This window comes from Macrobrachium nipponense, chromosome 5, assembly GCF_015104395.2.
Source record: "Macrobrachium nipponense isolate FS-2020 chromosome 5, ASM1510439v2, whole genome shotgun sequence".
In the NCBI taxonomy this organism is placed as follows: Eukaryota; Metazoa; Arthropoda; class Malacostraca; order Decapoda; family Palaemonidae; genus Macrobrachium; species Macrobrachium nipponense.
The window spans coordinates 104,361,978-104,383,894 of NC_061107.1; the positions used below are offsets into that span (position 1 = coordinate 104,361,978).

At 40.0% G+C, this 21,917-nt stretch overlaps 1 protein-coding gene across 1 annotated transcript in view; it reads right to left on the bottom strand.

The window, feature by feature from the left end:
* Positions 1 to 14,906, bottom strand: part of LOC135215568 (endoplasmic reticulum resident protein 29-like) — a 40,732-nt gene extending 25,826 nt beyond the window's left edge. Inside the window, exon 1 of the mRNA XM_064250427.1 lies at positions 14,660 to 14,906. Within this exon, the coding sequence (XP_064106497.1) occupies positions 14,660 to 14,779 (120 nt within the window). The 5' untranslated portion in view covers positions 14,780 to 14,906. The remainder of the gene's footprint in view (positions 1 to 14,659) is intronic.
* Between the last annotated feature and the right edge of the window lie 7,011 nt (positions 14,907 to 21,917).

The following is a 21,917-nucleotide window of genomic DNA, read 5'->3' on the forward strand; positions in this document are numbered from 1 at the left end:
GCACACCTATCCATTTTCTAAAGGATAGGATTCGTGCCACTTTCCCTTACCCCAAAATTGAATCTGCTGATATGTATGGTCCAAGCGAAAAGCAGTTCTCATATGTCACTTTCACATCCCTGAGGTAGTGTGAAGCGAACACAGAGTTGCTTCGCCAAAATGTAGTGCTCACAATATCGCTGAGCGCCATATTCTTCTGAAATGCCATCGAAGTTGCGACAGCTCTAACTTCATGAGCACTGACTTTCAGAATTTGTTTCAAAAATCCACTATCTGGGTCATGATGGACGAATGGGCCTCCCTGATGGTGCTTCTCAAGAAGAACGCTAAGGCGTTCTTAGACATAGGTAAATCAGGTCTTTTCACAGAACACCAAAGATTGTCTGATTGACCTCTAATTTGTTTTGTTCTATCCAGATAGAATTTTAGAGCTCTGACAGGACACAGGACTCTTTCTGGCTCTCGACCAACAATCCCTGTTAATCCCTTGATATCAAAGTTTTTAGGCCAGGGATTGGAAGGATTTTCGTTTTTAGCTAAAAAGGAAGGACTCAAGGAACAGACTGCATTGTGTCCCCTAAATCCAACATTTTTGCTAATTGCTTGAACCTCACTCACCCTCTTCGCAGTGGCTAGGGTGGTTAGAAAGAGGGCCTTCTTCGTTAAATCTTTCAGCGAAGCCTCGTGCAAAGGTTCAAAGGGACTCGCCATTAAAGATTTTAGAACTATGTTCCAAATTCCACGAAGTGGGTTTTTAACCTGTGGAACCTTTGATGTTTCGAAGGATCTCAGAAGATCGTGAAGATCCCTATCATTCGTCAAATCTAGGCCTCTATGACGGAAGACTGTTGACAGCATACTCTTATATCCTCTAATTGTTGATACTGCCAACTTGTCTACATTCCTAAGATGTAACAGGAAATCGGCGATTTGGCTCACAGAGGTCTTGGAGGAGGAAATGCCCTCTTTCCTACACCATCTTCTAAAAACAGCCCACTTAGACTGGTAGACAGATTGAGAGGAAGCTCTTCTCGCGGTGGCGATAGCTTTTGCCACCTCTCCTGAAAACCCTCTCGCTCTTGCCAGTTTCTTGATAGTCTGAATGCAGTCAGACTCAGAGCGAACGGGTTTTGGTGATATCTCTCGAAGTGGGGCTGTTTGAGAAGATCGGGTCTTACTGGTAGGATTCTTGGGAAGTCCACTAGTAGGGACATGACCTCTGTGAACCACTCGCTTGCTGGCCAGAATGGTGCGACCAGTGTCATCCTTGTTCCTTCCGACGCTGCTAACTTCCTTGTTACTTCTCCCAGAAGTTTGAACGGGGGAGAGGCGTATACATCCATCCCCGTCCAGTCCCAAAGCATTGCGTCTACTGCTACTGCTTCCGGGTCGATGATCGGTGAACAGTAAAGAGGCAGTCTCTTCGTTTTCGAAGTCGCGCCAAGAGGTCACTATTGGTCGTCCCCATAGTCTCCATAACTGTTGGCAGACTTCTATGTGCAGAGTCCATTCTGTTGAAATTAATTGATTTCGACGGCTTAAAATGTCTGCTCTGACATTCTGGACCCCTGAAACAAATCTTGTCAGGAGAGTTATGTTCCTCTCCTCTGACCATAACAGGATTTCTCTCGCTATATTGTAGAGAGAACGAGTGTGTGTCCCCCCCTGTTTCTTGATATAAGAAAGGGCCGTGGTGCTGTCCGCGTTGATCTGGACAACTCGGCCTATGACTCGTTCTTGAAAGGCTAGAAGTGCTAAGCGAATTGCCTCTAACTCCTTGAGGTTGATGTGCCAAGGCTTCTGTTCTTTTCTCCAGAGGCCTGACACTTCCTCCTTTCCCAGAGTTGCTCCCCAGCCTGTCATAGACGCGTCTGTAAATAACACAAGGTCGGGGCTCTGAAGACAGAGGGACACTCCTTTCGACATCTTGGTGGGATCGAGCCACCCAATCTAGGTGTTTCTTGACCAACGGGGATATTCTCAAATTCTCCTCTAAGTTTTGTCTGTCCTGCCAATTTTCTGTTAGAAAAAACTGTAGGGGCCTGAGATGTAGTCTCCCTAGAGAAACAAACTTCTCCAGCGAAGAAATGGTCCCCAGCAGACTCATCCATTCCTTCGCCGAGCATGTTTCCTTCTCCAGGAAGGCTGACACTTTTTCTAAGCCTTTCCGCTGACGTTCTAGCGACGGAAAAGCCCGAAAAGCCACTGAATCCATCTGAATCCCCAGAGACACACGATGGACTGTGTTGGGGTCAGATGGGACTTCTCGTAATTGATCAGGAGGCCTAAAGATTTCGCCAACAGTAACGTAGTCTGAAGGTCCTCCAGACACCTTGCTCTCGACGCACACCGTATGAGCCAGTCGTCCAGGTAAAGGGAGACTCGTATCTTCGAGAGGTGAAGCCACTTTGCCACATTCCGCATGAGAAAAGTGAAAATCATGGGAGCTGTGCTCAGTCCGAAGCATAGAGCTCTGAACTGGAAGACATGTCCTCTAAATGAACCTGAGAAAACTTCCTGGACTGGGATGGATGGGACATGGAAGTAAGCGTCTTGGAGATCTAATGACATCCATCCAATCCCCTGGTCTCAAGGCCCCTAGGACCGATTGTGATGTTTCCATTTTGAAGCTTTCTTTCTTCACGAAAAGGTTCAGACTGCTGACATCTAGGACAGGCCTCCATCCCCCAGACTGCTTCGGAACCAGGAATAACCTGTTGTAGAAGCCTGGGGAATCTGTCAAGAGCACTCGTTCTACGGCTCTTTTCTCGATCATTTGATCTAATAAATCGAGTAGAATCTGTTGCTTCTGCGGCTGATAAGCTGGTGACAGGTCTATAGGCTTCATGCTCAACGGAGGCATGGAGAGAAAGGGAATTTTGTATCCCTTCTCTATAATCTTGAGGGACCAGGTGTCCGTCCCCCTTGCTCTCCAAGCCTCTGCGAAGAGAGAAAGTCTCCCTCCCACCGGTGCCTGAAGGGCAAGGTTGTCACTTCTTTCCTCTTTGCTTTGCGGGGGTTCTGCCTCTAGCAAAGCCCCTTCCTCGTGTAGCAGCTCTTGATGGTGCTTTGCCACGAAAGGGCTTAAAATTCTTCTTTGGTACCTGAGCTACTCAAGAAGATGATTGTGTCGCAGGAAGTCTAGATGATTGCGACAGCAAATCCTGTGTCGCTTTCTCTTTCAGGTTCACAGATAAATCCTTTACCATGTTTTCAGGAAAAAGATGGGAAGAAAAGGGGGCGAATAATAACTCCGCTTTCTGCGTAGGGGAAACTGCTTTAGCCGTAAAACTGCAGAAAAGCGCTCGTTTCTTTAATATTCCCGTAGTAAAGTGGGCAGCTAACTCATCCGAACCATCCCTTACTGCTTTGTCCATGCATGACAGGACGCTCGATAACTCTTCTAATGACAATGATTCTGGGCTCTTAGCTTGCAAACCTAAAGCTCCCAAGCACCAATCTAGGAAGTTGAATACTTCCAACGTCCTGTACAGTCCTTTTAGATGGTGATCTATTTCCGGCATAGTCCATGAAACCTTAGCCGAGGACAGGTAAGATCTTCTTGGTGCTTCGACCAGGTTTGAGAAGTCACCTTGCGCAGACGACGGAAGTCTCAACCCTGTTTCTTCTCCGGTCTCATACCATATACCGGCTCTCCCGTTTAGCTTAGCTGGCGGAAGCGCAAAGGACGTCTTTCCTTTCGTCTTCCTTGATTCCATCCAATCATTCATCCTCTTCAACGCTCTTTTAGTAGAAAGCGAAGCAGCCATCCTAACAAAACCCGGAGCTTTTCTCGTCTTGGATGAGGATAGTTGCGATGGCGGCGAGAGAGGAACTGGTGCTTGGAATTTTTCCGAAAACAATTCCTTCAGTAAGCGCGTTAACGTGCTATAATCCGTAGACGCTTCTGAAGGCTCTTCCTCTTCTGCAGGATGCGTATCGTTAGAAGACTCTCCTTGATCTTGACGGTCCGAAGTTTCTTTAGCTAAACAAGAAGTGGTTCTCCTTTGAGGCTCTGTTCGTAAGGGGGAGTTTCTATCCGCTGAAGGAATAGCCGAGACAATGCGCGAATGATCCGCCGTTGTCTTTGAAAACTTCAGACTCTCTTGTAAAGCCTTGTCTTTCGAAGTCATTAAAGGCAAAGGTTCTTCAAAAGCCTCTTTGCGGGATTCCTGTCGATCTTCTCTCAGTTGAGTACGTTTCTCTTTCCGAGAATCCCGAATAGTCGGGTGTCTATCGTCATCGCGAGCGCCCTTGCTAAGGGAGCGAGACTTAGGACTCACAGGAAGTCGTGCCAATGAAAGCTTCCGATCCCGCTGGACTCTAATGTCTACAAGACGCTTATCCATCAAAGAAGCGTCCTCAAAAGCGTCCTGAAGCGGGACGTGCTCTAATGGACGTCGAGCGTCTTTCAAACTTCGCTTAGGACGCTTAACCTGTATCGGGGCGTCCTCTCGAGCGTCCTGGTGAGTCTTACGATCTCTCTTAACGCGTTGCGAGTTCTCATATTCTAAAGCACGAGCCTTTCGTCGATATTCGTACAGTATTTCCCTTTCTTGAGGAGTAAGATCAGACACATAATCTAAACGTTGCTCTCTTTGAATCCTAGAGCCTTCTGGAACGTCCTGATACTTTTGGCGTTGGTAGGCTCTCTCATGATAGAAGCGTCGAGTTGATGCAGAAGTCCGTCGAACGTCGACACGAGGCTTCTCTTGCTCGTTCTCAACCTCCTGACAAAAGCGAGGGCCGCTTGTGCGACATCTAACGCTTCTGACCCCATCGCCACTTCTGGACACTCTCTCTCCGGAAACACTTGCGTGTTCTCGGTTGAGTCTGAAGGATCCCGAAGAAGACGCCGCAGGAGAGGCTAAAGAGCGAGGCGAAGCCGACAAAGGTGGTTTCGATCTTTTAACAGGAAGCCAAAGATCCTTTCTACGCCGATGAGGCTCCTCTTCTCCCCTTGCGAAGAAAGCCGACAATCGTTGACGCAATTGCCTACGAGTCTCATTAGACGGTGAAGTTCCACGTTCAGGAGAAGGACTCATCATATGCGAAGAAGGGCGAATTGGAGCCCTCTTCTTCCTTTGAACTCTAAGACGCTGATAGTTCTCAAAAGCGTCCTCATCAGAAGACGTCCTGCCTCTCTTCTTAGGCGTCAATTCTTCGAAGTGTTCGGGTGATGATGAAAGAACAGGACGAGAAGTAGGACGTGAAGCGTCCACTTCCTTAAAACCTCTCCTAAGAGGACGAGAAAGACGCTGGCCGCCTGTGCGACACCTAGGGTCAAACTCGTACTCCTCGTGAGAGGCCCTCTGAGAGCTCCATCCCCGGTCAGGGGAGGACGCCTCAGAGGACGAAAAGCACTCCTTCAATATCCGTGCTCGATCACACGCTTCGGCAGCCTGGGAAGCGTCCACAGGATCTGCTGAAGGGACGCCAGACCGGTGGGAATTTCCCGTAGCCCTCCTTCGGTTTTCAACATGTCCATTCCCTGAGTCCTGGGAGTCCGACAGAGGTCTATTCCTAGAGGCACTATGGGACCGATCTGACGCCCCCTCCACTACACTAGGGGCACTAATATTTCCACTACACTTCACTGTGGTCTTCAATGCACTCACTTTCGATTCTAGCGCACGAATGGACTCCATGATGGAAGAAAGGGCAATACCTTCCGAAGCAATAACTTCATTGCCCGAAGGCAAATACACAGGGTTAGATGTAACAACCTCTACAGGAAGGTTAGAATGCGAATTACTATCCTTACTCTTCACAGAAGCACTTCTGGAGGAAGATCTTCTGATTCTATCCCTTTCAAGCTTACGAACATACGAATCATAAGTCTTCCATTCATTTTCGGTCAACCTTTCACACTCTTTACACCTATCATTCATCAAACAAATATGATCTCTACATTTCGTGCATACTGTATGAGGATCTACCGAAGCTTTCGGTAGCCTCACCTTACACTCTAGCACAGTACACACTCTAAAACTAGTTGCAGAAGATCCAGACATATTAGAGAAATCCAAAACCAAATTCAAAGATAAACCACAATCGCGTATGCCACTCCACCGAGCAAGTTTCAAAAAAACCAAGAGAATCAAATACTCAAGTGAACAAAGAGTTTTCCAAAATCCTAGGCGGAGGTCTGTAAACAGTTGTTTACCGACCGGCGACAGAGAAAAATCTGAATAGAAAATGGGAATGGTTCCTGACACCCGCCTCCCAGCGGCGGGAATGGGTACTAACCACCTGGCCGACCACTGCGTTTGCCGGGAGTTTTGAAATTCTGTCGGACTTCGGAGAATACAGCTATATATATATCTGACAGGTAAGTGTCATGAACAAATAGGCTGTTTTTAGCGCTTTTATAGGGGTTCCAAACATTCGCGGATTCTAACTATTCACGGGGGGGTCTGGTACGCATCCCCCACGAATACGGGGGGAACACTGTAGTTCGAGCTGGTCAGTGACCAGGGCTAATTCAGGTGGTGTATTGCAATAGATTTGTTAACATGACTGATGAAGTGGAATAACAGATTCAGGGCCTGAAATAAGTTAGGAACTTAGGAAGCAAGGTGAAGTAACTTGCTAAATTATTATTTAACATATGAAGACAAAGACAGTAAAATAAAGTTAGCATTATGGACAAGATAAAAATTACAAACCAGCAACATGAATAATAGAGAAATGAAACTCTCAACAGTGCAGACTCCAAATGACAACATTATGTAGCATGATCTTTGAATAGAGAGCAACATAATAAGTCACCTTTTGATCACCAACATTTTACATGTCAGAGGAGCAAAATGAATGAGAAAACAACTCTCCATACACATTTTATGTAAAATCAATACGTACCTTTAGTATTGATAAAAATCCTTATTGAAAAAGAGACAGAGATACATTCACTTAAAATACTGTTTGAATCTGTATAACATTACTGTACAAAACTGTGTGTATTTTCATTGCTAATTGATTCTGCTAACCATTTTTAGTTTTCTATAAAAGAAAACTATTGTGCCAGCTTTTTCTGTCTTTCTGCCCACAGATGTTAAAAACTACTGAGGCTAGAGGGCTGCAAATTGATATGTTAATTATCCACCCTTCAATTATCAAACATACCAAAATGCAGCTCTCTACCCTCAGTAGTTTTTTTAATTATGTAAGGTTAAGTTAGCCGTAATCATACTTCTGGCAATGCTATAGATACAACAACACAGGCCACCACCAGACAGTGGCTAAGTTTCATGGGCCATGGCAAAGAGTTTTATGGGCTGTGGCTGAGGCCACCACCATTCTTTGGTGCATTTTTTACTTGTTATTTATTGCAATATGTATTCAGTATTGTCAATTATCCTTTTATGTTTTGTATTTGCCTTTCAAAATTAAGGGCATTCAGGCACATAAGTTTTAATAAAGCATAGTTTATATAGCGCACTATTATAAAAGTTTTCTACTTCACATGATAACTCAAGACTAATTATTATAGCGGTGTAAAAGAGAAAATGAACAACTAATTATGATGAAGTGGAAAAAAAATTTCAATTATGGTAGTTTTGATTACGTATTTTGCGAAACTTGAATATCTGCCTTAGTACAGTAGTTTTTTTTCTCCATAATGTGTACACAATATTTATCATATGCTATTAGTATTCCACTTTTATATTCTACTTACCAAACAACATAGCTATTATATGAAGAAACATGTGAATAGGAGAGTCCCCGAATCTCGAGAACACAAATACGCTGTATAACTTTTTCAAGTTCATAAAATTTTACTAATTTATCTTTTTTAGACAGAGTGGTTTGTGGTGGCAGGTTTCTGTTTCCTAATATTAGCAGTTATGACTTGAACCATCGATGGATGGTCTTTTGATTACCAATTTTTCATAAGTTGCATTTTAACAGAGATTCACAAGTGATCCCTGGTCCCTTTTTCCTGCTGAGAGCAACCAGATATGATGAATTGTAGCACCAATATGCAGAGGAATGGAATGGAATATAGAGTTGGGCCAAAAGCCAAGCACTGTGACCTAAAAGGTAATTCAGCGATGAAATGGAAATCGACAGTAAAAGCATTTGGGAGGTGTGACAGGAGGAAAACCTCGCTGTTGCTTTATGAAGCAATTGTTAGGAGAGGGTGGAAAGGAAGATGCAATAAAGACAAGATGAAAACAGGTAGAGTAAAAGGAACGAAAGGGATTGCAGCTAGGGGCTGAAGGGACGCTGCAAAGAACCTCAATGCCTACGGGGACCCATTATGCAGCAAATATGCCTCACTGTCAAATTTCTCAGTTCCAAAGGTCTTTTATTCCTCACATATTGGACTGTGGAGCTGTCTCCCTAAAGATGTTATGTAATTGGAACTTCAGAAGTTCAAGTGAATATGCAATGCATTATGTACTACCCTAAAACATTTCTTGTAGAATTCAATAATTTGCTTACATTTATATTTTTAATAAGTAATCTCCTCTTTCTGTATTTCCCATTACCTTCTGTTACTTCTTTCTAATGAACACCATGTTCTTTATAAGCTTGAATTTCAAGTCAATGGCTCCTGTGGCCTTGTTCCATATATATATAAGGTTGATCTTCTGAATAACAGTAATAATAGTAGCACAACATATCAATCCATAATAAGGCGCAAATGGTAATGAACAGTTATACAAATTTTAAAAGAACTTCATGGCTTTAAAGGTAATCTTAGGAGATTTCCAGAGCATTTAAGAGTGACAGAATAGGAAATGGGAAAACTTTCAGTTAATTCATGTGGTGCACAGGTTCTGATGTAAAAAAAAAAAAAAAAATCTTGATGATTTCATGGGCAATGTTAATAACCTGCAAGGTCACTTTGATGGTTCTAAAAAGCATTCCAACTTGAGGTTATTTAGTATTCTCTACCTAACTTCAGTAATTTTTATGAGATTTATGGGCAATTTGCTAAAAGTTAAGGCCCCTCGTTACTTTTCAAGGCGTTATTACACAATGGTTTAAAAATACCTTAAGCTGCATGATCACCATGGTGAGTTTCTGTAACCTAGTGCATACCAAAACAACTTATTGAAAGAATTAGAGTTAAGACCTAGGTGGTAACTTTTATCCTAATCAGGTATTTCATTTAGATACTGGCTTTGGAGATTAATATTAATTTTTCAATTTATAGGTGCATTCCTTACATGTTTTTTCTGTTTTTTTCAGGACACCACCTTACCATACACTAGGTAAGATTGTAATTGGACAATTTTATACTTGGTGAATAATTATGATAGGAAAATCACAATATTGAAATAGACTTGGTTGGAAATTTTGGGTATTCATTTACTACATCAGATTTTTGTATACTATCAATAAAACAGTGTAGGAGTATCTCTGTCGCATTCATGACATTTTTTCTTGATTTGATTTTACTGTCATTTTCAACTACTGCCCTTCATTTCACCTGTAATTATAAGATTTCTTGACTCTTGATTTGATTTTATTGTCATTTTCAACTACTGCCCTTCATTTCACCTGTAATTATAAGATTTCTTGACTGTACCACTGGGTAAAATGTGACATCACAGCATTGTTGTGCATGTTATATGTCTCCTTGAAGATCCTTTTTTATCTTACTATATACTTAAAGTTGTCATGATGCCCTACACAATTTCATCATGTATCTAAAAAGCTGTGATATGTCCTGCCCAATCTAAATTTTAAGTTTTAAAATATTATATTAATTATTTCATTACAGCACCCTTACGTTTAAGATCTGGTTAGGTTGGAGGCCCAACGGTCTACAAACAGGTAGAGACTAGCATCCTAGTTTAGGTTAGGTTACCGCTGTTAATCAATAAGCCAACCAAAAACCCTGGTTTCCCACTGTAAACCCCATTAAAATGTCTGAACAGTTTTAGAGATTCTGGAGTTGGCCCACCCTGTAACTTTGGTTGGTATGCATTCACTCATATTTGAAATGTGACAGCACAGAACAAGTTATGTATATCTTGGTTTAACCAGGCCACTGAGCCGATTAATAGCTCCCCTAGGGGTGGCCCAAAGGGAATTTTGAATCATCAGAAATACATTCCACATTCCTCTGGTTCCATGTTGGCAGAGCTGAGAATCAAACTTCAGACTACTAAATTGGTGGGCGAGCACATAGCCTAATCCACCCGTCCAACGAGGAACTCACAGAACAAGTTCATGATAGGGGTAATTTAAGAATGATACATAGCCTATATTTTACCATACCTGGTAATTTTATGCAATACCAACTCTGCAAGGACCACAATGAACGGTGCCGTGAATACGAAAGCCACTAGTAGGGACTGGGGCATCAAATGTTTTTTGCCTTATTTAGTACTAGCCCCTGGGGGGTTAATTATGGTCGACCCCCAAAAAATAATGGTAAATAAGCAACCCAAATACTATATTAAACTGTAACTTCCAAAGAAATACCCGACAGAGTTATTTCTTAGATCTACCCCGAACCTAACTAACCTTACATATACAATTCTTGCTTGGTACCTGGGCAAGTACCATTACCCAGCCAGTGCTGCCACCAGTGGGCTAATGTAGCATTTCCAACTGTATTCTCGACACTATTGCCTTATTTCCTAAGGACCGTAGTAGGCAAAGTAGGCAGATGGGGTAGGTGTTGGTGATTTGAACCTACTACCATAAAGGGAAAGCCTGAGCCAGTTTATACATATGCTTAACATTAGCCTAAGTCCATTGTCTATGATTAGTATTGTTACTTGGGCGGGGGTGTATGTGTGTGAGTGTGTTAAATTCCTCCCAGCCAGGTCAGGAGAAGGCAGCCTAAGTGAGGTTATGCGAGTAAAGTCTGGTAAGTCAGGACAAGGCATTAGCTAAAGGGTAAAATACCAAAAGGCTAGCCTCTACCGTAGCGCAACCACCTTCCCGAAAAAGTATTTTAAACAAGCCCTGTAACCTAGGACAAACATTAGTCAAGAGGTAGCGTCCATCGAAGAAACACCTTGAGGCCTCTACTTTCCTCTCGAAGTAAGTTTTTTCTTCCAAGTCACAAATTAAGGCCATATTTCCAATTTTCGGGAAGGTGGTCACGCAAATGTATAGGGTAAAAAAACCGCATGGTACAGGGGTGGACCATGTACGATCAATGTGTACAACCCCAAAAAAAGTACAATATAACACGTCCTGACATCAGAGATGGGCATCAGACACAACTTCTTGTTGGTGAGAAATGGAGCTAAAGACCTCTACTCCGGTGTCAGGACGCGTTATAATGTACTTTTCTTGGGGTTGTACACATTGATCGTACAGTCTACCCCTGTACCATGCGGTTTTTTACCCTAGGTGCCTGCCAGGTGGCCATTTGGTATTGTACCCTAGGAAAGATTAAGTTTGTTCATATCTGCGGAACCTGTCCCATTGTTCTATACTCGCTCCACTTGAGGGGGTTCAAGTGGGGGGAAGGGTATTTCTACAGAAACAATCCGCGGTGGCCTAGACTATGGCAATTGACGTTTTCCTGTTATTTTACCCACTGAACAAGAATTTAAAGTAGTATTTATTCAGACGACTGTAATTAACTCCCAAGGGCCAGTACTAAACACGGCGACTCGACCGCCAACCGAAATCGGCGGAAGAACACCAAAACCAATATGGTGGCGATACCAAAACAACAACAAACAAAGAAGGGAGCGACTACATATCAGCGACGATCGATTTATGTGTGCTGTCAGTAAGGCCGTAGCGGAACGGCGCTTCGCTCCTTATCCGCATATTTAAAGATTCTTGGCAAGCACGGCATGTACAGTAAGAGGTAATGTTGCGCTGCACGCGTTAGCCACAGGGGTTACAATTAAGCCTACTTACCGTGGCGGATCACACCTAAAGGCGTTCCTGTTGCAGTCGATCCGACAAATAGTAGCTCCACAACACTTGCAGTTTTTTTGCTTTAGAATGAAATTGTCTTTGAGCATTTCCAATCACAACTTCTTTACCACCACTAGACAAATAATAAAATTCACCGTAACCCACATTGCACTGCAAAGAATCAGTAGGAAATCAAAGGTCACTGTCAAAATTAATGCCAGAAGGGCCAGCCACTGCCTCTGCCATAGGTACAGGAAGACAAAATGCTGTTTTTTGCTTCATTATTCGAGTATTCAGTCAAACAAGGATACCAGTGGACACTGGACAGGTAACTTTATTACTCTGCTGAAATCGTTCGTAATTGGTTATGAAACCCATGACGTCATAACGATGTCACACCTCTCAGCCAATAATGAGTAACTGGAACTGCTTTTGTTTATGTAAGAAAGTAAGTTAGAGGGCTCATTAAACGTAAACATTACCGTAGAGGAAACACCTCTCCCGACTTAGGAAAAATTAGATGTAGGGTAGAATATCACGACAGGCCAACCCTCATCACGGTGGATGGGTCTTATTCACTCGATATTTAATTGGTGAAACATGAATACAATTGCAACTCTAAGCATACCATTTAAAAGACTGAAGTTTCGTCAACATATTGTGATATATGAAAGCCCCATACGAATTAAAATAAGCATGTGAGCTCTTCGTAAAATATGTTTTCATGGCAGTTTTGAAATCCAATATGGCGGCTACGTTTTGCATGGACGGTTCTCATCAGTGACGGCCACCACCATCTTTCCCCAGCCTTCCCAGCACTCATTTGAACAATGTTAGCGTATGTATGTAACGTTTATTGATCTTACTCAAGATTGCAGTTGTAATCAGCACAATAAAACAACATTTTGTTGCCTATATTAGTGAAAGTATGAAACTTGTTATTCCGGGGTTATGATTGGAACTGAATTCATTCTTACCTTGTAATCAGTGGTTTTATCCTTACTGCCATCACAACTGAAACTCCACAGTGCTTATTTGATTGTAATTATACACATTTTGGTCTTAATTCACTCCACAGTGCACTCGAACCACATTGCTGTTCGTGTTTCCTAAGCACTCACTCCGTAAAACAAAGTTACGAGCAGCAGACGACAACACTGATTATGAGATGCAAAGCTTTATTCCCTTAATTGTTTACTTTACTCAATATTTAGTTTAACTCTACTTCAAAATGTTTATTTAATTCATGTCCATTATCCCTTTTTTGCAACCAAATTTTAACCCCCCAAAATTACAAATGTTTCGGATGTATACTTACGAGCAGACGACGTGAGGAAAAATGGCTCATCGTTGCCAATCTAGTGGAGCGTCACACATACGCCGATGCATTTACAAACTGTTTCGATGAATTCTAGTTGTCATAGTAATGCAGTAATGATAAAATTGCTCTAATATGTATATACTACAAATAGATACGCTAATTTCACTTATTTCCCCGGTTTTGTGTAAGTCGATAACCTAGTTTGGAGGAGGGTAAACCATACCAATTGACAACACTGATAAACAATTGAAGAGCGCAAAACGCCGCAAAGAATGCCGTAGTCCCCTTGAATAAGTACGAATAAGTGCTGGTAAGAGGTGGTGGGTTTACGATTGTTGTGATGAAAGTGCCCCAGCGTCTATGGGTACAAGTGGTGTGCAGATTTAGCACATGAAATGGGAAGTTTGTTGACACAAGCGACTCCGTAAACATCAAGATAGCGTCAATCTTCGAAACATTTTTAGTTGTAAGTAAAAATTTCTAAAGCGTTTTGGTGAGATTTCCACTGCAGTAGGCCACCCTTTTCAGTACCCTCTGTTTTAAATCTTAAAATTTGGCCTTAATTTCTAACTTTGGAGAAAATACTTACTTCGAAAGGAGAGTAGAGGTCTTTAGCTCCGTTTTTTCACCAACAAGAAGTCGCGACTGATGCCCATCTCCGGTGTCAGGACGCGTTATAATGTACTTTTTCGGAGGGTGGCTAGGTGTTGATTGTAGGTGGCCTGCTTGGCCTGCTGTGATATTCTACCCTAAAAACTTATCAGGCTCATTTAATTCCACCCCGTTCAATGTCTCATATATATGAGTACCTATACTTTTTTATATTGCTTTTAACATGCTCTTTCCATGTAGGTGATTATTTATTTTAATATCCAGTGCGGAGTGCTTCTGAAATATTACCTTTAGTACTGGCCCCTGGGGGTTAATTACAGTCGTCCGAATAAATACCTATTAGGTAGGTAGTACTTAAAATTCTTGTTCAGGAGGTAAAACTGCATACCTAGAAAAACCGCAACTGCCATCCTCTGGGCCGCCGCGGATAGATACACTAGATCTACCGGGGGGAGAGCAAAGCCAACCCAGCCAGGTCAAAGAACAGTGCCCCAAGTCACACTGAAAAGATTAGGGCTAGTTCTTGTTAGGTAGGCTATGTTATGGACATTCCTGATGTTCTAAGAAAGGTTAAGTTTAGGTTGTATGGGATGGTCCATGAAGGCAAAAACCTCCCAACCCCAACGTCTGGTCAGAGCTCGGCGGCCTAGTTAAGCTACCTAGGCCTATGTCAGGTAAGGAAAGTAAATTAAGGCTAGGCTTGGCACTGCCATGCCTAGCCTTCACTTCGGCTAGACAAATTACCTTAATAAACAACCCATTTTAGCGACTAATTCCGCAAAATGGAATTTAAATCACCCAAGCCCTACAGCAGGAAAAGAGGGACCGAATAACAGTTAAAAGGCCGCCGCAGGAAAGGCCATTGCAAGGGAGTCTTACCTTATCGAAGGTCCAGGAGTCTAAGGGCGTACATCCTTTAGCGTTAATAGCATTTGACAGCTGAGCAAACAACGCAAGAACCATGCACGCAAGCACGTAGTTTCCTAAACAACATGTCATTTTGGCCGCCTAATTCAACTATTGGGTTCCCAAGTAAAGCTGGATGAGAATCTTTCCCTCGGCAGACTCAAGTTTCGACCTCTGCTCAGCGGCGTGTGTAGAGCGAACCGTGTCGTCTGCAGTAAACAAAAGCGACCAATCAGCTGCCTCCAAATGGCTCAGGTATTGGTGTTCGGTTCCTTTCCGGAAATGTTCGAACGTTTTACATAATTAACTAACTACATTCTTCTACAGTCAACCCCTGTTATTGATTTAGCCCCATTTCATCCCATCTACTTTATTTCCTATTAGTGTGCCGTTAGTAGGCTAAGTAGTGATTGCTTACTAATATTGCTATTGTTATGCTAGACGGTATTCTTTACCTACTTGAAAGTAACTCGCAGTACATTCTACAGAATAAATAATCCTCTCTCTGCATTTAAAAAAAAATGTAGTCCATTCAAAAATTTGTGTTTTAAATGTACCTGGTAAAGCACAAAGGCACCAGACTGTGCATTATGCAGGACCATGCAAGTTGCAATAGGATAGGTGGATGGAAACAGAAAAGACTTCCCTTGCCTTGTACTACATATTGTACAACAAAACAATATTAATAATAGAGTAAAAATAAAAAAAGGAGAGCTGTTAACGTTAGACCCCCCCCTCTCTCTCTCTCCCAACGCCAACACCCTGGATCACCATTGCCTGGAATGTCCACTTGTTAGTGACATATTACCCCAAAGACTCACAGTAGTTGATATATGTAAAAAATTATTGACAGATAATAATTTGCTCGATGAGATCCTCATGCGCCCTCCTCACTTTGGTGGATACTGAATTATCAGCTGTTTTGTAATACTAATTAAAGATAGGTACAACCTACCTACGAAATCAAACTAAATTTAATTTGTACTCCATATGAACTCATTTGCATAACCTTTAATATACAGAAATGAGCAATATTATTTTTAATATGTACTAAATATCTGTCTATACTTTTATTTTGTATTCCTTTGTACAACCTTCATTATGTGCTGTAGATGTAAACAATACTGTTTTAATATGTACTTAAATGTCTGTATATATAGTTTATTTTTTTTATTCTTTAGGCATAACTTAATTACAATGTAGATGTAAACAATATTACTGTATTACCGTGTACTCAAATGTCTGACGCCAATGGTCGCAATAAATTGATTTAAACAAAATCTCTCTCTCTCTCTCTCTCTCTCTCTCTCTCTCTCTCTCTCTCTATATATATATATATATATATATATATATATATATATATATATATATATATATATATATAGTTGTGAATTTAGAATAATATGACGCATAAGGTGTTTGTCACGAATGCTACAAATTGTCATTTTTAATAAAATAAAATTGTCATATTATCACAGGTTTATGTATGTGCTGATAAATTGTTTGCCCATTTTTTTCCCCGGTACTAATTATACTCCCATTATGGTAAATATGCTATGCGTGGAAGTGTGGCTTTTGTGGGTACACTAGAACTAAATAATGTTCTTCATGCACCAGCACAAGAAGGCCACTGCTTTTTGCATCAAATTACATGTGATAAAAAGTACGTGGTTGTATTATTGGTACAGTAATATATACCAGAAGTGAAAGTAGAAACATGAGGGTGTTATTAAACAGATCTGCATTTGTTGCAGAAATGGAGCCAGGCATATATGCAAGACCACAAAACATGTTGATCACCAGAAACATCTTCAGCCTAGGGTAATATCCAAATTAGACAGATTCTAAGATTTAAGTTTTCCAGATGTGTCCAGTGTCCTTACGAGTAGGATACAAAAACGAAACAATCTTGTGTTATGTGCTCAAGATTCATTTATGAAAAACATTCGTAAATCGTGTTATAATCAGATCAGTGGTAAAGAAAATGAAGCTCTCTCCTTAATATTTATTCAAACCATTGTACATACGTATTTTTTGTTAGAAACTCACTTTTAAGGAAAAATGTGCCTTGGCTAGTTAAAAATTTGTTTTAAGTACATTTTCTAGCTTATTGTTAAGAAGAACATGTCCTTCCATCTAGTAAAAACAAAATATTTTGGTCAATATAAATCACAAATAATTGTTTCTATGATATGTTCCATACGGACAAATCTGATTTCTCCACATTGTGGCTGAATTTAATTCATGAATTTGTTTCTCCACAAGTGTCATTATTAATTAACACATGAAGAACAATATCGTTAACGACATGCGGGAAAAAGGCCCTTGAAGTGTATCCGAGATGCATCGGTAGGGCAACACTCGTGAGTCTTTCGGAAAATCCTGTTTCCTAAACGATAAAGGAAGTTTGATATAGTTCCATCAGTTCATCTCGAAGTCAAACGCATGACATGATTTTAAGGGTCTTTTTATACTGCATTATTATTATTATTATTATTATTGTTATAAATGCTACTCACACAAAATATCAGAACATTAAAAACCGAATCCTAGGCTGCATCACAGGCTGACTTGAAAGACCAATATTCAAATATATAGTCTAGATTATATTTATTTGAATGTTGGTCTCTTTTCTAAGTCCTTGAACAGTATACTCTGAAACGTCAAAATCTTTCTAATCGTATCTCTGATTATAAAATTGGCTGACATTAATTCCAAGTGTAAGTTAAATATGCTAAAGTAAACAGGAATGCAATGCAGGTGACACATGCTAAAATAAAAATGGTTATTACAGTACTGTACTTATAAAATTAGTTCTCACTGAAGTCTCCAGAGAAGAAATGTTCTATTCTTGACAGAGATACGCTATCACATTCCCACATGTTGAATATTACAGGTCCCTAGGTAGTCGTAACACAACTTCTTTACCCTGTTTCTCATAGCGAAACTTTTTTTACTGTACACCAAACAGATAAAAGGCCAGCAGTAAGTGCGAGTCAGCGGTATTTGCCGTAAATGCCGATAAAAGGTCCAGTTTATCGATGCCACACAAGATTTCCATTTTTTTTTTTAATGTTGATGTCGCTGGTTGTTACATCTTGTAACTAAAGAAATAAACGCAAGGTAACAGTGGAGCGTTAAAGGCTTTAGAAAGGTCATTGTTTGAGTATAGTTATTGATTATCCAGGAGAGAACTTTTGAAGCGCCGCCCCCCGCCCCCCTCTATCTCTCTCTCTCGGTTTCACTATGACACTAAACAAGCTGTTCTTTCTGTGTGCTCAGAACAGCATTCTAGTCTTATCTAGTGGAGGGCACAGAAAAAAACAAAGTAATTCTGAGGAGACAATCGAGAATTTAGGCCGGTAGAGTACTTCTAAATGTTACCGAGTCTATTTACATGCAAGCAAAATTGGTAAGATGTACACTCACACCTGGTGAAATGCCATGCTCAACCTAATATTATTGGCTGAAGCCTGAATGTTGCTGCGTTCAGATGAACCATGCTGATGAAAGAGAACAAATTGAGTAAAAATTTGTATTATCAAAATATTTTTATCCTGAAAAAGAATTTATGATTTCTGTGTAAATAAAACTTTATTACAATACTTTAATATGACATTAGTTTCCAGTTTATAACTTATGTGCTCTACGGACTCTGCTGCAGACGTATCCAGCAGTGTGAGAGGCCGACAGCTAAATCATAAATTATAATCTTCCAATGTCACTGGCAGAGGAACAAATCGGAGACGCTTTGATGAATTTAACTAAAATAATGACTGCTCAGTTATGACAACAGTGGCTAGAGTTATTCTGCTGCCAAAAATAAAGGAAAACTTGTTTGTTAAATAATTACACAAAATATCAAGTTCATAAATATAAAATCTTCCATTGCTACCAAACTATGACCGCTGACATTTTGAAGGCAAAATTACGATTATTGATTGGAGGACAAGAAGAGATTCATGCGGGCAATGTCATTCATTATTCACAAAGAGAGTGGCGTAGCGCCTTGCTTATTCTGATGAGACTATGTCATGCGATGTCTTCTCTTCTTACCTGTAATGGCTATTGTTTAATGGATAAAGTTCTTGCAATCAATCAAGTGATACATGGCATTGCAGGGACTGTTTCTATCATAAGATATAGATTATTATTATTATTTTTTTACTGTGAAGATATTTTGAGTATCGGTTTGGGCTTCCTGAATTCTCCATTTCCACTTAAACATTAAATTAATTGCCCATTTCACTGGCCAAATGTATTAGGCATAACCACGGTAACAGCAAGTGAAAATCTTCTTTGTTAAATAAGTGTCATAAAACGCATTAATTTGAATGGCATATTTTCTTAAATTAATCCTGGATTGTTCTTCGTAGTGGCGATAGTTTAGTTGCCCCAGATACTGCAAAGGTATATACACCCGGAAACGAAAGAGACACTTTCTACAATTAATAACTAACAGAGGAAGTTTGAAACTATATAGTCTCATTCCACTGATCTTCCCTTATTTCGTTGGTCTGTATTTATTTTTTTTATTGCTCAAATGAGGTATTTGTCGCTGTAACCTTAATTTAGCACAGAATCAGTGATTTCTTAATCGGGCACTGGAGATAATAAACGTAATTTCGTTAAGATTAGGCAGCCAACCAACTAATAAACAGCTTTTGGCGGAAAACATCTTCATTCTGCTATAATGGTTCTTTGCATGATGAAACTCGATTTGCCTCCTAAATGAATTCTTATCTTCAGTAACTGACAGTCACTCTTGAAAGTCATAGAGCATTCGATTCCTTCTCTAGTCACAGTTTCTGACACTTCGTCGTTCCTTTAACTCCCCCGCTAGCAATTGTTCTACAGTAGTTGTAATAATAAAAGCAGAGTTTTTTGTTTTTCAGGAAATACACACTCTCTCTCATGCGAAGAATAGCTTTGGGCTTTATTACCCTTATCATGCATTGAGCATGAAATAACTTTGCGCCAGACAACTAAAACGTGCGTGTATCGCTGTTACTATTCGTACGTTCATATGAAGTACGCACACACATGCATGAGCATGAGTATCACTTATGTTTCTACTTTTCATTAGTGCATGCAAATGATTTTGGTAATAATTTAGAGTTATGTGATTGAAAATCGTCTTTAACAATTAAATATATCTAAATCATTTAGATTTACAAAGTCTATTCGCATCCGCGAGGTTATGGTCATCTAATAGACGCATCCGCAAATTTTAAAGATCGACACACACACACACACACACACACACATATATATATATATATATATATAATACTATATATATATATATATATTAGATTTTTAATAATATATAATATATATATATATAAATATATATTATATATATATATAGATATATATATATATATATATATATATATATATATATATAATATATATATGGCAGTGCGTGTATCAGTGTGTGTAACTAAAAGCGTGATGTAGTGGGAAACAAAACGATGATGATTTATTAAAGAAAAAAGTGAAAGAAGTAACGTGAGTCAATAATGGTAAGCATAAACCACTCAAGTTCATTCTGAACTCTACGCAAGCCTTTTGTAACAATATGTAGCACTACACTATTACTTTCGTAATGCCTGATATCTATCTGAGACGTCGATGCATATCCTAATATATAAATATTTGAAAAAGTCAAGTTCATGCTCCTTAAGGGTTTTCAATTTGATGCTTTTGCGATATATGCTCCTGTGTTTTCTTGGTCCATCAATTTTAGCCTAACAATATTGTTTTAACCTCTTCATTACCGAAAGTTTGTTTGGAGGTAGGTGGGTACCACCATTGAAGTCTACTATACCGCACCGGGTGCATAAAGGTGGTACGCATAGTACCACCAAAACTCCTCTTTTCAGATAGGGACTTCCAATCATTCTGTAATTTCGGTTTGAAGAGTTTGGAGCAAAATAAACAGTATGACACGATGCCAGACGTATGATGAACCCAAAAAAATAGTATTATTACTGCTTATAGTAGTGTGTAGGTGACAGATGAACTGCGTCTCAACAAAAAATCACAAAACCAGACAAGCGTAAACATGTAATAACTTCTACCCAAGTAAAAAACCAGTTGTATCATCATTTACTGTATTTATTTATTTATTCACTTATTACATTTTACAATAAAAGATATGAACACCAGATAAATGAAGGTAGAAATAAAGCCTTATAGTAACTTTATATATAAAAAACCAAACCAGAGAAAAAGCAAAAAAGCGATTTTTTTCTGAGGACAAGAAACTTGAAAAATTAGTTTTAGATACCCCTAATGCCCCTAAAGTTGTTTTCTGTGATGAAACTAATCTTAGAAACGTAGAAAATGACATCGCCCAATTTTTGAAAGATATACTATAAAATTTGCGATTTCCATATTTATTGGCGGGGCTTTCGCTTTAGTTTTTGCTCTTTTTTTTGTTATTACGTGCTTATTTACTGTTCTATTTTGATAATACTTTATGTGCATGTTCCAGGTGCATTATACCAACATTCTGTAAGACCGAATTTCTATTCAAGACCGTAGTTTTTCACCGACCACCAGTGTCCCTTGTACAAGGGACACTGAGTTTCACATTTTTTTCATAAAATCATTTATTTTCCCTGTAGGGATGATAAAAACTAAAACAGAGAATATGCGTTATTATAGTGCTAATAATACCTGATAATTTCATTAGCCTGTCTTGATTAGTGTATTTTGGCAAATATTACGATGGGCACCCCTCCAAACTCGAGTCACTACCGAGAGATTCAGTTCGGCAGCGAACACAATGTTTACATTCTGCTCACCCACCCGGTAAAGAAGGGGTTAATTCGTGGCTCTTTACTTCTTGTATTTCCCTCGTGAGACGAAATGCTTCATTTCTGTCTTCGCTAGAAAAACTGAAAGACCTCTGGGAAATATCTTGCAGAATACACTTTCAGTTTTTTTTTTCCTACCTTTATAAAACGATAAATTGTAGGTAAGTAGAAAAAAAAATCATCACGAGTTGACAAGGGTCATAAGTCATATTTGACTGTTGACGTTAAGAGAGAATCGGGAACAAAGTTACATGGAGTTACAAGGATTAGGATGTCTCAAAGACGTGTTAGTTCATCCGAGGAGACATCGTGTGCTCACTTATCTGTAAGAGCAGGTTTTACTCTTCATTCACGGTGTCCTAATGGTTTTGTCTAGCTTTCTTTTAAATTTCTCTACTCTGTTG